Source organism: Calidris pugnax, unplaced genomic scaffold (genome assembly GCF_001431845.1).
Source record: "Calidris pugnax isolate Ruff unplaced genomic scaffold, ASM143184v1 scaffold69, whole genome shotgun sequence".
Lineage (NCBI taxonomy): Eukaryota > Metazoa > Chordata > Aves > Charadriiformes > Scolopacidae > Calidris > Calidris pugnax.
The window spans coordinates 8296859-8312312 of NW_015090859.1; the positions used below are offsets into that span (position 1 = coordinate 8296859).

At 38.8% G+C, this 15454-nt stretch overlaps 1 protein-coding gene across 2 annotated transcripts in view; it reads right to left on the bottom strand.

Moving 5' to 3' along the window:
* PCCA (propionyl-CoA carboxylase alpha subunit) overlaps window positions 1-15454 on the bottom strand; it is a 315205-nt gene that overhangs the window by 49172 nt on the left and 250579 nt on the right. For both annotated transcript variants that reach the window (XM_014944198.1, XM_014944197.1), the window contains exon 21: window positions 12558-12611. In XM_014944198.1, the coding sequence (XP_014799684.1) occupies window positions 12558-12611 (54 nt within the window). The remainder of the gene's footprint in view (window positions 1-12557; window positions 12612-15454) is intronic.

Genomic DNA, 15454 nt, shown 5'->3' on the forward strand with positions numbered 1-15454 from the left:
GTGTTTGTACAGTTAGTTTCAAGTGTAACATTGCATTTCTATTTGGCTATTTAACATAAATTAGGAAACAGCAACATTCTGGGTTTTCATCTTGCCTGCAGTGTGGTGAGAAACATTTCAAGGGTGGAGAAACTCACTGCTGCTCTTGCACCCTGAGATGCTTCCTAACTTCTCAGAGGTATCTTCTGCTTTACAGGAAACATTAGTACAGCTTGTGCCTTGTAAAAGCCACCACATGGTGCCACAAACCAGGATATTTCCAACATCACAAACTCCTTTTCTATGTCAGCGTGTCAAAAATGGGCTGTGGGACAGATGCCTTTTAGGATGTAGCTGTGATCTTCTTGATGCAGTGTCCAGATCTGGCTTTGGTACAGTAACCACATTGGGTTGTTCTGCTTGCTGAGTATTTGTTAAATGTTAACAGTGGGCTTGGAACTTACAAGGCTAAGGGAGGGCTTCCCTGCAGCTCTTTTATAACTAAAAGATAAACCTAGGGAGAAAAAAACAAAATAACACAAAACCCTCACAAAAAAACAAGGAACGCCCGAAGACATGTAACAGAACACTAATGTAAGTATTTTCAAATTCTAGCATCTTTGTTTTTCCTCATACGAAGACTGACATCAAAGCAAGCAGTAAGTGAGAGCTGGTTCTGAGGGCATGTGAGGAGAAATCGCTCTGAAGTATGGAGGAGAAGGAGGTAGCAGTGGAAACACAGGACATCACCACAGCTTTCTGACCCACAGGGCTTTTCGGCCTCAATGGAATATTCGCACATCCCGCCCGGCGCTGCTGTGTCACACACGCTGAAGCTCTTTGGCACGGGGGCAGTTTGTTTTCACTGTCCTTACAATAGTGCGGGCCTTTCCTTTTCATCCGCGCTGCCCTGACCTCCCTTTTTCTCCCTCCCTCCCTCCCTCCCCCCAATCAAACAATTATCATCAGATGCAGGAAGAACCTTGTTGTGGTTCTGCTGCTCATAACACAATTTGCTATGCGAATACTTCCTGTGCACCCTGCCAACATGGCACCTCTCCAAGACACAAGACTGGCGTTTGGGAGATGGTCACACAAGCATGATACTTCCTACTACAACTGCTCTGCCCTTCACCTTCCTTCGCCTTACCCTGGGCAAGGGCTATAAATATCAACTGGCACGAACCAAACGAAGATGGAGTAACGCATGTCTGCAGCAGTGTGGGCTGCTGTCCTCCAGAGAGGCAGGGATGCCCAAGATCTTCGTTAAAACGTCGCTAAGGGAATTTTCAATCTACTTTACACAGAGGAGAATTTATGTGAAACTTTAGTTTCAAAAAAAAAAAAAAAAAGTGAAATAAATCGTCTGTTCCTGCTTGGTAAATTCAGTTCCTCTTGTTATTTGCATAGAGCCTTAAATGAACACTGAGAAAAATTTGTAAAGCTTCAAAAAATTTAACTGAAGGCTGATAGGCTGGATGTGGCCTTGAGCAACCTGCTCTAGTGGGAGGTGTCCCTGCCCATGGCAGGGGGGTTGGAACTAGATGATCTTTGAGGTCCCTTCCAATCCAAACCATTCTATGATTCTATGAATAGTAGATTCTACAGGTAATGAATAAACTGGATCCAGATACTGTAAGGTACACAATAGGGACAAAGGATAGACTGCTATCTCCTAAGAGTTCCCTTTCTATAATACGTATATGTTAACTCCAGTAGCTGTATGATTTGCTGATGCACAGCAATTTTTCTATAGTTTATTCTTATCCCCATGCTTCTCCTAAATGCTACTTACAGAAAACCATGAAAGTCGGTGTCAGATTAATAGTAATACTTCTTGACCCATGGATCTCTCTTGCACAAAAAAAACAAGCATGCCTAAAAAAAAACCTGACGCAGGAAATGCACAAGAGAAGCAATCTGTGAAAAGATGGAGAAGATAAATACGGAAGAATCAAAGAAAGGATAACATGAAAGAACAATATCAGGAAAAAAGATTTGACATGGCATATGACAAAGTAATATAAGGCTTTGGGGATGAAGACAGGACTGAAGTTCATGTGTAAGGCAATAAATCCTCTCAAAAGAGACAACACAGAAGCAGACCATTTTAAAGACAGCGTGGTTGAACACATACTCTGGAGTCCATGAAAGGCATCCGGAAAGAGGAACTGAAACCAGTTATAGTTAAGAGACAAACACGCAGGCAAGGGTTTCAGTTGCGGGAACAAAAAAGTATGGAACGCAAGTAAAAGCCAACCAAGCACATGATGACAGCACTTAGAGCCCCCACGTCGGCTTCCCACCTGCTTCAAAGCACCGAGCAGCGTGTTAAGTTTGACCTCTGACATGGTCTGAGAGTTGGCCTTTCCCTCTATGACGGTCCTAGCAGTAGGGATATCTTAGCTCACAGACTAAATGCAGTGAAACAGAAAAGTCAAAAAAATTAGAGTTATTTCATCGGTTTGTGAATTTAATTACATACCCTACTGTTTACACATCTTTTGTCAAATATTCCAGTGCTTTAACAAAGGAAGAACAAAATTCGCTAAGTTAATTTACAAGAATATCTTGATTTGTACTTAGGATATAACCCACTGTAATTGTGAGCAGCGTGCAGCAATATTTTCACTATTTAGGACAGGAAGTGAAAAATACCAAACACATCGAAAATTGCATGAGGGATTTGTGCAGACAGAAGGTAATTACACAAAGTGGACTTTGGCCAAGACTCTCAGAATATGAAGCGATATCAGAACCTTGTGGAAATTACCATGGGATCTTTAATGATAAGTGGGCTAAATCTTTCTTTAAATTGTCCTAAAAAAGATGCCCTCTCTAACAGCACATTGTCTCTTTGCTACATGGATTGACAGCACCGTCTTACTCCCAGAATTAGATGGCACTACAGCACACAAGTGGAAAACCAAAAACAAACAGAAAAACCCAAAACCCCAAAGCACAGTCACTTAAAAAACAGACCAGGGGTAGACATCTCAAGTGTTTCTGATGCACAGAATTATTTGCTTCCCCCTCTAATTTATTTCAGATTAGTAAGAGATCCCTTATTTTAGGTCAGTGCTATGACAATGGAAGTATGCCAACATAACCTTCATTTTCTTAATTAGCATTTAACAAGAAGTTTGTCCTCCTCTACAAATATTTCCTTCCATAAGGAAGAATAACCTTGAACAGAAGACAAAACTAAGCCAAGGAGAGGAGAAAAACGAAACTGGAGCTCCCTATATATTTACACGCCTTTAAAAAGTGTTTGTTTACATACCCTTAAAATTTTAATAAAATAGATCCTAGTGAAAAATGACTTCATCTCCCAGAAGCAAGCAGAGCACTGTATCTGTATTCGTAACTACTCCAGGGAAAACCAACCACAAAGAAAGTCCCCCTTTTACACATGCTTCCTCCTATGGACCATGTGCTGATGTAACTCATTGTTTATCTAGTCTGGAAACAAAAGTGCCACGAAAAAGCAATCAAGGCAGATGGCCGGTTTCACTAATCTGACCCTATTTCTTCCAAGTAAATCTAGTCAACTGTTACAATAGTGATGCCCCAAATAACCCACCATTCCTATAATACTTAGCTTTGCATATTTAGGTTAGAAATGCTCGGCATAGCTGGATTAAGATTTTTTTTCCCCCCCAGTAAAACAATGCTTTGTCATAAATTCTACTCCAGACACCATGCTGATTCTTAAACCAGACGTGTCCTCACTGAAACCCGGAGTGGAAGCACCCTCACAAAACACTCTTACCATCCCGCACCTCTAGAGCTGAAAGGCGTTTGGAAGTTTCCTTTTACTCTACTTAAAACCCGACCGTAAAGAGTGACAAATGCAAAGATTCCCTCTGTAGCCGCCCCCACGATAACAGATGACAAGATGCAGCACAAGCTTCATCTCTTGCTAATTAAACGAATCAATTAAGAGACTATTGTTGCAACTGTGTAACTGCTGTTCTATAGTGGCAATAACAACCCCACGGGGAGGTCTTTTACTACATTAAAATGCTGTCCTCCACAACTCCATTTGATATTATTAGAAACAGTTATTTGCGTCTTGCTGTCATATTAGTAGCAAAGGCAAATTATGGAAATATGCAGACCAGAATGGTCCCAGTATGAGATCAGGTTTGGTTTTCAGCCTCCAAGGGAACAATTGCTGAAATTCCAAAGTTCCCTAAAGTTCTTTAATGGAACTGATAAATCTATCAGCACAGCATCCATTTAGATTCTAGGTAAGGGTCACATATTTGCATACTTTCCTGCTAAGCTGATACAATTCAACTAGATAAATTATCATATTAAGTTTACCCTCCTGAGTTAAACTGATGGAGTTCAAAATTGTTTTCGATGGTTGTCATTAATCGCTGTTACATCCTAAATGCTCACTTTGAAATCTAATTGTGCTGGTGTACCAAGGGTCATATTAATAGCATTTTTAATGTTAAATCTTTGTAAAACATGTTTATTTTACTGATATTACCACTGAAGCCTAGAAGACTAATGAGAAACAAAGTATATTTATTATCAATAAAAACTTCATTTAAAATTTACATTCGGAGACTTAAATTAACTTTACTAACTTCATCATGCCTTTGTTTCATTAAGATCCCTGGTTAAGCTTCAAAGCCATATAAATTAATACCTCCTAAACAGTTCTTGGGTATATGCCAAAGTTGCAGCCATCAAAAAGCTGTTGAAAAACACGGGCTACACATATGTTTATTAGTTGGCAGTAGACATCATCTTCAGAAGAAAACACTGGATCTCCACAATGAAGTAACACTCTTGATACGGTTAAAAAACCCACAACCCAACAATACTTCTTTGGCCAAACGGAGCAAATAATTATTCAGAGCAAATAATTATTATTTCAACATTGGTAAATCTCAGTCTACGGAAGGAAATCACTTGAGTTACCCTTGGGTAACCTGTCCACTTGTGTTCCAAGAAGTAAAAGGCTAACCAACCAAGTTCAGTTCTTGTCCTTAAAGCATTACTGGGCTCAGTAAGAAAGACACTTGCTAAACGAAGTACGGAAAGTCAGAAATCCTTATTTTCCCATTTGCTTATTTCCAAAGGATAAGGGGCATAATTTATTATAAGCAAAGACTACTACGCTACAGATAGCACATGCACTACAGAATCCACCAACATTAAGGACGTTAATGGGAATTCTGACCTACTTATGATGTTATCACACATTTTTTCTCTGCAAATTAAAACTTTAATTGAAAACAGAAGAAAAGGCCAAGATTAAAAATGAACAAATAAAAAGCAAAACATTAGAATCTAAATGTATAGCATATTTCCAGTCTGGTTTTGTAAGAAAGCAACACTTGCAATCTAGATTTCTGCCTCTCAATCTCCATCCTCATCTCATTCCATCTAATCATCCCATTTGCAACCACATACACTATTTTAACCTGATGATCAATTTCAACCAAATTTCAAGAAAAGATAGGTAAATACAACTACCTGTAAAATTGTAAGAACCGTAACTGTGCTTCCAAAAAACATCTGTAAAGCACTGTGTTATGGAAACAAGAGACCTAAATCCAGCTGAGGGAAATTTGGCAGCAGCCAGTTGACCAGCCAGCATGTTCACATTGGCCGTCCAAGGAGCATATATGCAGCCTCAGCTTCACCTTCATGCCACCACCTCTCACTCAAGGAGGTCTCGGGCAAAGACTACAAGAAGTTGTTCTGTGGGAACTTGTAGCATTTCTGGTTTCTTTCAAGACACAGAAGCAAAATACAGAAAGTCCAAGCACTTCCTATTTCTCTTTCCAAAAGAATCCTGAGCAAGATTCCCAAAATAATCTAAGTGATTTTTAGGACATGGCTTTTGGTAACACCAGTATGACTAAATCTCTCAGAGGCTTTCAAGAGTTTGCCCCCAACAAACAGCTTTAATATATTCACGACACTTTCTGCTTTAAAACAAAGGAAAAATATAACAGAATTGAGATAAGAATGACATATGCAGTTGCGTGCCTGCACCTGACCATCCACATCATGTGTGGAACAATTCTCACTGCCGAGCCCTAATGACGGGTCAAAGCGTTACTACTTTCACAGGTGAAACCCTTGGTGTATGAATTACCCACTTTCTGCAAAATACTGCAGCAGCTTGTAGCCAGTCTTGGGATTCTCACTGCCCATTTTCAAAAGGAACTTGTGGAAATAAATACTTCCAGAAGGAACCGCATGCTTTTCCTAGTGACACCTTCTGCACTACCAAAATGCCGCTGATGATAGCTCTACTAGAAGCACTGTGGTTCACAGTGCCTCTGAAGCTGGGAGAAAATTAAAAAAAAAAATCTATCCAACAGTAGAATTCTCTTTAGATCAGCAGGGACCCTAATCTTAAGGATTGTGAAAAGGAAGACTAAAAATGCCATTAAAAAAAAAGACATTAGCTTGCAAAATAAACACCTACTGGACTATATTTATTTTCTTGTGGTTAATACTCTACATATTCCAATAAATACAACCTTTGGAGCCTCTGCAGGTTTTCAACCACTGTTTGATAGTCTGCATAAATCTTCCACACCTAGTTTCTGAAGTGTCACATATAGAAAGAAAAGCAGAAAGAAAGAAAACCTGTTAAGAATTGCAGTGATTTGCAAGGGTGAAAGAAGCACGTTGTTAAACATTTGTCATTGTAAGCTAAATCAGGCTCATACAGTCAAAGCTTCCATCTTTATTGCTATTTAATTGTCTTTGTAAGAATGCAGGGAGAAAGAAAAAAGGAGGAAGCTGTCTGGAAGCTGATGAGATTATATACAGACTGAAAAGTTCCAGGACAATTTGTAAGCCTCAGTAATGGGACAGAAAGTTGGAAGTTCACTGTTGAAACAAAAGCAGACACGTCATGGCAGGAGGGACTGGGAAGGCGAATGAGCAGTAAGAAATAAAGTTCATACACTGACCTGTAGCTCCTAGGATTACCTTAGATACATAAACACTGAATACACAATAAGCCAGGAAGCAAAGCCAAAGATTTTGATGAATGCCTCTACATAAAGCTCTGGATTTATGACCAAATTCATAAACAAAATACACAACAACCTAGACTGTGTATGAAACATTCTTCTGCCTTTTGCTAAAGAACAATCAAAAAGTCATTAATATTGAGTGATCACTACTGTACTAGAAGGTATGCCAATTATGCTAAAAAGCATTGCAAGGGCTTGAGAGAGACTAGTTTTTTCTTAAATCCAGTGTTCTCAACCTGGAGTTTGCAGATCTGGTTGCAGCGGTGGGTGAAGAACAGAAAGAGTACCATTAACAGGCTAATACTAATCATAAGAGAGCATAAGCTTCCACAGCAAACTAGATGATCTTAAAGGTCCCTTCCAACCTGGACAATTCTATGATTCTATGATTCAGAGGTTTGTAAATCAAAGGTGGCAAAAACCAGTCCCTCAGGGATGAGACTGAAGCAATGGAAAAACCTCCAGTGAGAAGGCTGATGCAAAAAAATGGTGCTGGGACACTCAGAGGCACCTAAAGACAGCTTGATCCTTAGGCCAGAGCAATTCCACTCTGTTCCACATGGGTTCCTATATTGTGTTCACCACGGAAGGAACACCATCAAATAATATACTAAACAACACGACTAACATTTGAGACATATATGTTCTTTCATCCTTCCACACCAGAAATAAATAACTGTTTTTCTCTCTATCGCTGCTCTGATGTTAGAGAATAGAAGATCAAAGAAATGGTACAAATGATGAGCGGTGAAATTTTCCACTGTGGCTGGGGACTTCTCACTGTGTGGGACTGTCTCTTTTGAAGAAAAGTGTTCCACTGGGCCAGCAGAGCATCGCTGTCAAGCACAGCCTGCAGCCCAAAGCCAATGATGATGTTACGGATGCAGTGGAGCCAGGCAACTCGCTACCTGAGCACACAGACACTATTTCTTTATTTGAAATTCTACAGAGAGGTCATTACACACAGTCTAGAATAAGTTTAATGCTTCCATAATTGTCTGTAGACGTATTTCATTGCTGAAGTCCAGCTGGCAGAGGCGTGAATAACCAACAAATGGTTGGGGCCATCAGTGGGCCAGCACAAAACATTCCTCTCACGTAAGAGAAGAGAAGGTGGAACGAAGAGACAGAGACACGACTGAAATTGGAGGCTAAGAGAGGAATGAAGGGTGGACTTTGGTCCTCTGAAAAGGCTACTCAAAAGTACAGGCTTTTGAACTGCAGAGGCTGAAGCAGAAGCTCTGTGTACAGATCTTAGTGTTTTTCTATAGATCTTTACGTTTGTTACAAACCTACACACAGACCACCTCCCTGTTTCCTGGTACTCTTGCTTTTGGGCACAGTTTTGGTTATGGATTACCTTGTTTTCCTTTAGTTTGTACAATATATAGCACAATAAGATTCCTTGGTGTTACAGTAATGCTATTAATAAATACAATATCTGAATAATTCTAGCTTAATGTGGCAGAATAGCAGGACTCCATCAGCACATGATATCTAGCTATGTCAACCAGAGAGGAACAACGAGTAAAAGAGAGGTTGGTGCTGGTCTCTTCTCACAGGTAATTAACAATAGAACGAGAGGGAACGGCTTCAAGCTCCAACAGGGTAGGTTTAGATTGAACATTAGGAAGGAATTTTTCACAGAGAGAGTGGTCGGGCATTGGAACAGGCTGCCCGGGGAGGTGGTGGAGTCACCGTCCCTGGCTGTGTTTAAGGGACGTTTAGATGCAGTACTGAGGGATATGGTGTAGGGGAGGACTTTGTAGAGTAGGGTAGATGGTTGGACTCGATGATCCCAAGGGTCTCTTCCAACCTCAATGATTCTATGATTCTATGATTCTATGATATAGAGTCTCAATTACAACAATAACCCATGATCTATTCCGAAATAACTTAATTAGGACTCAAAACATTATAATCCCAAGAAAACTAAAACAAATCAGTGTAACTTCCCATTCACCAACAATTTCTTACAGTTAAAAGGACATAAAGTTGCTTGTGCCTTCTGCAGAACCATCCTTGTGCCTCCTCCTCCAATAGCATGAGTCCCATATCAGATCTGAGACTCATAGCCCTCTACTGAAAAACTGTTCAGAGAAAATAAGCTAATGGCACTCCAATTTCAAGATAAATGCTCAAGTAGCAAAGAATTTCTACTCACGATCAGAAACAAACAAAAATATTATTACAAATCCATGTAGACCCTCAAACGATGCTAACAGCGTGCACTCAAAGCTATGATTTCACTGGGGAAAGCAACATGATTTTTCTCGCTCTCCTCTAAACCAACAGAAATAAACTGCTACACTAACAGAAATATTTGTCTCACTGTTTACATATTTACCATATGTCGCGCAGCAGAATTCATATTAAACTGTTGTCTTTCTGCTGCAAAGTAGTTTTCTCTGTCCTTCACCTAGCTATAACCGGGACAGCGAGGATGTTTCCCAATAGAGAATCATACCTTTCACTTCTCCCCTGAGTGTCAGCCAGTTTCCTGAAGCAGGGGCTGGTGTTTTACCAAAAACCAGCAGCAGAATTGTTTCTACTGTCCAACGTCAAAAAAAAAATAAAATATCAAGTGAAGCTGTTTATGGAAGCTGATGCCCCTCCTGACAAGCCAGGGAGCCGTGCTCCTGATCAGCTAGGTCTAAAAATACGTTCTGATGGACAGGTCAGGTGTGTGTATGCTCAGTAGCACCACGCTGCCCGCCCCCACTGAAGGGCCATCAACATTGGCCCCTGTCAATAGTAACAAGGAATGTTCAAAGCCATCCCTAATGTTTTCTACTACAAAAAAAAAAAAAGGACAGAGTAATAATTTCACAAGCTGTTTGTTACACTGATAAAAATATATTATAATAATAACGAGCAATCAAGAGTTTCTTGCTGCTCAATATTCCTTTCAAACACTTAGAATCATAGAATCATTGAGGTTGGAAGAGACCCTTGGGATCATCGGGTCCAACCATCTACCCTACTCTACAAAGTCCTCCCCTACACCATGTCCCTCAGTACCGCATCTAAACGGCCCTTAAACACATCCAGGGGCTGGTGACGCCACCACCTCCCTGGGCAGCCTATTCCAATGCCCGACCACTCTTTCAGTGAAAAATTCCTTCCTAATGTTCAATCTAAACCTACCCTGTTGGAGCTTGAAGCTGTTCCCTCTCGTTCTATTGTTAATTACCTGTGAGAAGAGACCAGCACCAACCTCTCTACAGTGTCCTTTCACGTAGTTGTAGAGAGTGATGAGGTCTCCCCTCAGCCTCCTCTTCCTCATACTAAACAGCCCCAGCTCCTTCAGCCGCTTTTCATATGATTTGTATACTTACTATATATGATTTGATACTTACTATCTTGACTGAAATTCTATGTTAGCAAAGGTTTAGTAGGAGATAGTGATGGTGCGCCCAAAATGTACTTCTAGGACCTTCATTCAAGATTATATTCTCTGATTGACTGAACTCATGCATTATGTGTACACATACACACACAGAGACACCCATATAGACTGTGCATCTATATGTGCAGGGAATTTGTATGGGACATCGGTGTAAGGAAAACCCATCCTTCCTGTTACCGAAGCTGAAGGTACTGAGTTCAAATCAGAAAAGTGCATAAATGTTAAAGGAGCAAAGGACAAACTACAAAAGGACTTAGGGGAAGGGAGAAGGGCAGTAGGCAGGAGGAACCAATAAGAACACACAGGTGCAGGCTCTGGCTTGGATTCTGTGGGAAAACTGGTATGAGAGCAAACCCTGGGAAGCAGACTTCATTACTGCTTCTCTACCCTGCTCGCTGAAGTTGTCTCTCTGGGTTTGATCAGCAAGACATATGCATAATTTATATTAAATAAAAAGTGGTGAATAGAGTACCTACAGGCTTTTCTTTTTAGTCCTCTTGAGAATTTTAGTTGTAATCACAAACTCGATTTCCCAAAATAACTAGGATCCAATAAACACACATGAGCTAGTCAGGAAGATTTGATATATATTACAATCCATTTTTTTTAAAGCTAAAAGCACATCAAAACTGTAACCTCTTTGTCTTCTTTTGCTGTTGCACAATGCCCAGCACAATAGTTCTAGTCTGTAAGCGAGACCAAGGCGCTTCTAATATACGAATATGAAATGTTTTCATACCTAACTTAACAACAAACTTAATTTTTAATGTCACTAAATACACACTTAAACAGAACTTTCTCTCCTACAGCACCCAGTTACAAGGGATCAATTAAAATCTTTTCAGTATTATCAAGATATGTTACACCTTATCTACGTGGAGTAATTATTTTCTTCTCACACAAAGACTATCAGCTCAGTCAGCTAGCAGAAAACTTGCATATGCAGGATGTAACTCCACAGCTGAAGCATCATTACAAATATAATAGTGCAGAACAAAACTTTTGGTTTATGTCTTATTTGTAATTGCCAGTCTGCTTGATAATGAATAAGACAAATAAATGTATATGCATCTATACAGATGTATTTATAGAAGCAAAAAATACTAGGGGCATTTTTCATCTCTAAAAAACAAAATGCAAGTCTACAGGTATTCTTGTTAAGTTTACTCTTATCGACTCATGCCTTCCAGAAAATGGCTTCCTAGTACTTGTAGAAGAACTAATCACAAGTCAGTAAAATGAAAGTATTACCATATGCAATCTTAATCTACTCTTATCCAAAACATATAGTGCAGAGATGTCAGGACTAAATTCTAAAGGGAGTGTTTCATTCCTAGGCTTTTCACTATTAATGTCACTACAGGGAAACCTGTTGGCAACAATTAAGACAACTTACTTTAGAGGATACTTCAATTTTATTTCATTTCCAGAACTAATTTTAAATGCATAGGGAACTTGGAAAAATTTAGTGACTGCATTGTAATCATGTGAATCGTGGAATTCAATGCTGCTTCAATCATATATACGTTTATAAGCACCCATCACCTAACACAAAACTTCAGTTTCTGTATTATACATGATTGCTCAAGATAATAGCAGACCCAAAAAAAAAATTCTATTTTACTGAATAAAATCTGTCCAATGATGTAAAATCTCACTAGTATTTTAAATGTACTTCTCCCAAACAAACAAGATCTGGGAGAACCACAGGACATTTTGCATCACTACACAGTCTTTTTATAACTCAGTTACTGACCCACCTCTGGCATGTGAGGGTACCTGACATGGTGAAGCGACAGAGATCAGAAGGGTTGAGGTGGTGGGGAAGAGTGGGCTAGATCCTGATGTGGATCAAACACAAGTATGTTGCAATAAGCTTACAAGTCTACAATCAGTTCTTTTTAAACCCCTTTTAAATGACACAGAGGCAGGCTTGAATCAATTGAAATGTAGAATGCAGACACTGTGCACTGTGCCTTGGAAGCCAGCTTCAGAAATTTGCCTAAATTCAGCTGTTATGCTCAGAATATTTACACATAATACTAACCTTCACAAATATAAGCCTAAATGTGCTGCTAGTGTCATTTACCTATTTTCTGTTTCGATTATGTTCTTCTACCAACATAACTCTTGACAATAGTTGTACTTACCACTGTGCCTAGAAACTGAATGCTTGTATCTCCAGAGGCGTTCCGAGAAAGCCGCTGAAAAAAAGAGATGTAAAAACTGATTAGAAGTTTCTCTGGAATTTGAAACCATTCCATTCTCTTTCTGTTACATCACTGTAAAGTAATTGATACTAATCGAGTACACAAAACTATACTTAAAACAGCTAAAATATAGCAATTTCCTTTAAGAATTTCAGTATTAGAAGACTAAATCGTACTTCAGCTTGGATTTTGGTTTTGTTTCAGTCAACTCAGCAGAATTTATTTTTGAAGAACAACGAAAACAAATATGGCCAAGTACAACACAGAACAACCTTGGGCTTGCGGAAAGATGAATGTCATGAATAATGAGGGTTTTGCCATCTCTAAACGTTTGTGATTCTGTATTCCTATTACTCACATTTAGTATTATCTTCATTCTCTCCTAATGAGAGACATTTTAATCTCTCTTTAAAATGCAAACCTCCAATGATGCTACTTTGAAAACAGGGGGAAAAAAATGACCTTATGAAATGTCTGGTCACCTACTGTGGTTCAGGAGTTGATTGAAGTTATTAAACAGTCTTCAAATATTACATTGTCAGTAAGCCACAAGACAATGCAAAAGAAAATACGTTATTGATTTAACACACCATTATCCATAATCTAAATATGCAAAAATGCACAAAGAATTCTTTCTCCTTGTGAATCACCTCTTCCTTCGATGTGAAAAGTTTATCTTCCTGCTATTTAATTACAGTGTATATAGACCCAAAATCATGGCCCTAGTCACAGAATATGGCCCTAATACTTACACAAAGCCAGGTGTGGATAACAGTACAGAAGCATAGATTTTTGAAGGTGAGTATAAATTGCAAACAGAGGGCTGCATGGAGTTCTTCAGCATTTTAAAGACAACGAATGGTACAAGGCTGCAAATCATCTTGAGAGATCTTCTAGTCTAGTACCTCTGCCAGAATCAACACACACCTGTGTCACTCCCAAACAACGTGCGTCTAACCCATTCTTTAAATCTTTCAATTCCAGAGATTTCAGTCACCCTGAGAAATTTATCCCAGTGTTCAGCATCCTTATCATTAGGAAGTTTTTTTCATGGTATCTGACTAAAATAACCCTTACTGCAACTGCAGCACATTAATTCTCCTCTTTTTCGTCACAGACAGGAAACTGATTATTCCCTTTCTTTTTACAGCTACCTACAAGTATGTGCAGAGCCATTATCACGGCTCCCTTTAGTCTTGTCTTCTCTAGACTAAGTGAGAAAGTGCTATACAACAATAGCTACCTATCCCCTGGAACAATTTTAATAGCAATAAATTAAATTCTGATCCCTTTTCAATAATGGTGCATATTCCTCAGTTACACTTTATGAAGTAATAATTACTACAACCCAAACATGCTTATTTTTTGACTTAACAGGTCACACACTGACACTGCAATCTGTACAATCATAGGAAAACAAAGGACGATGTGCCAAAGCCTGACATATTTCAACAATAATGATTAATGGAATGGAAAATATGGGAAATAAAATTTCATACAAAACCTGACGTTTACTTTTATAAAGGAAACAGGAATATACACTTTTCCCACAGTCTAGGATAAACACAATCAGGTTTTGGAAACCACAAAGAAGAACAAAGTACCGGCTGCCTACAATGAATGAACTGCATGCCAAAACAAACAAGTCCCAACCACTTGATAAGCTGTCAGAAAATGGCAAGCCGAAAAAAATTAAAGGATTTAATTTCTTTTTTTCCTGGAATGCCCTCCACCCTCGTTAGAGTTCTGTCACTTATTGTGCTACCCTTTTGTCCGCTTTCAAGGGTCATTAGAGACCTTTTCATGTCCTAATAAAAATTCCATTTTTTTGGCTAATCTCCCTGTCACACAGAAAAACACAACTTAAAAAACAAAACAGAACACACACACCAAAAAAAAAAAAAAAAAAAAGGAAAATAGAGCCCTTTTGTCATTTTCTTTAAAGGCTTTCAAAGTAAAGCCAGGTACCTTGACAACTTGACTTATTTTTCACAACTGAAAACCAAATCATTAAAGTATTTCCTCACACAGATTCTCGTTACTCACAACTAAATCAGACAGCCTAGCAATAACCAGCCCTTTTGAAAACAATGTAATAACCAATTTAATAAACCCAAATATATATATATATGTTTATCAAGAGGGCACTTTCTAAAGGCATAGTCTTGATAGGACGTAAGCAGCCTTTTTCCTGCTCTGACGCTGTTGAGGTGCACTGGTATCACAGTATAGTAAATCCTCACTGCTACTGCTTGCTGTGTCCAAAATACAAAGCATTACATTCAGTTGTTGACAGCATTAAGAGTCAGTGTTAAGAAGTAAAATCCATCTCTTGAATTAACAGCAAGTGAGAAGGGGAAAAAAAAAAAATGAGGAAGGTGAGGAAAATAGTTAACAAACAGAGGAGAAAAAGAAATTTCCCTTCTGGGTATATTTCAAAAAACAAAAACAAGAAAGAAAGGTAGAGAAATTCTCCCAGTCACAAAACATATGTTACATCAAGACCAAAAAGAGAACTGCCAGGCTTTTGAGAACCATGTTACAAAAGAAGTCAGCACATTATCATAATTAATGTTTCAAATTACAGTTGTAAATAAATTTCAGCTGTTAGATGTGATTAGATTTTTTGAAGCATATTGAAAGGAGTTATTTCTGTTCCACTGGTGGGCTTGTGTTTCTGGGATTTGTAAATGTAATTGATGTTTTCAAGAAAATGAAAGGACATGGTTAACAATTATTCTTTTATTTTCCACCTCTTTAGAAAAAGGACCAGTCTCCAGTTTCTCTTGTAAAGTTAGATATTTACATATTCTATACCTCATAATAGATGGTTTCGT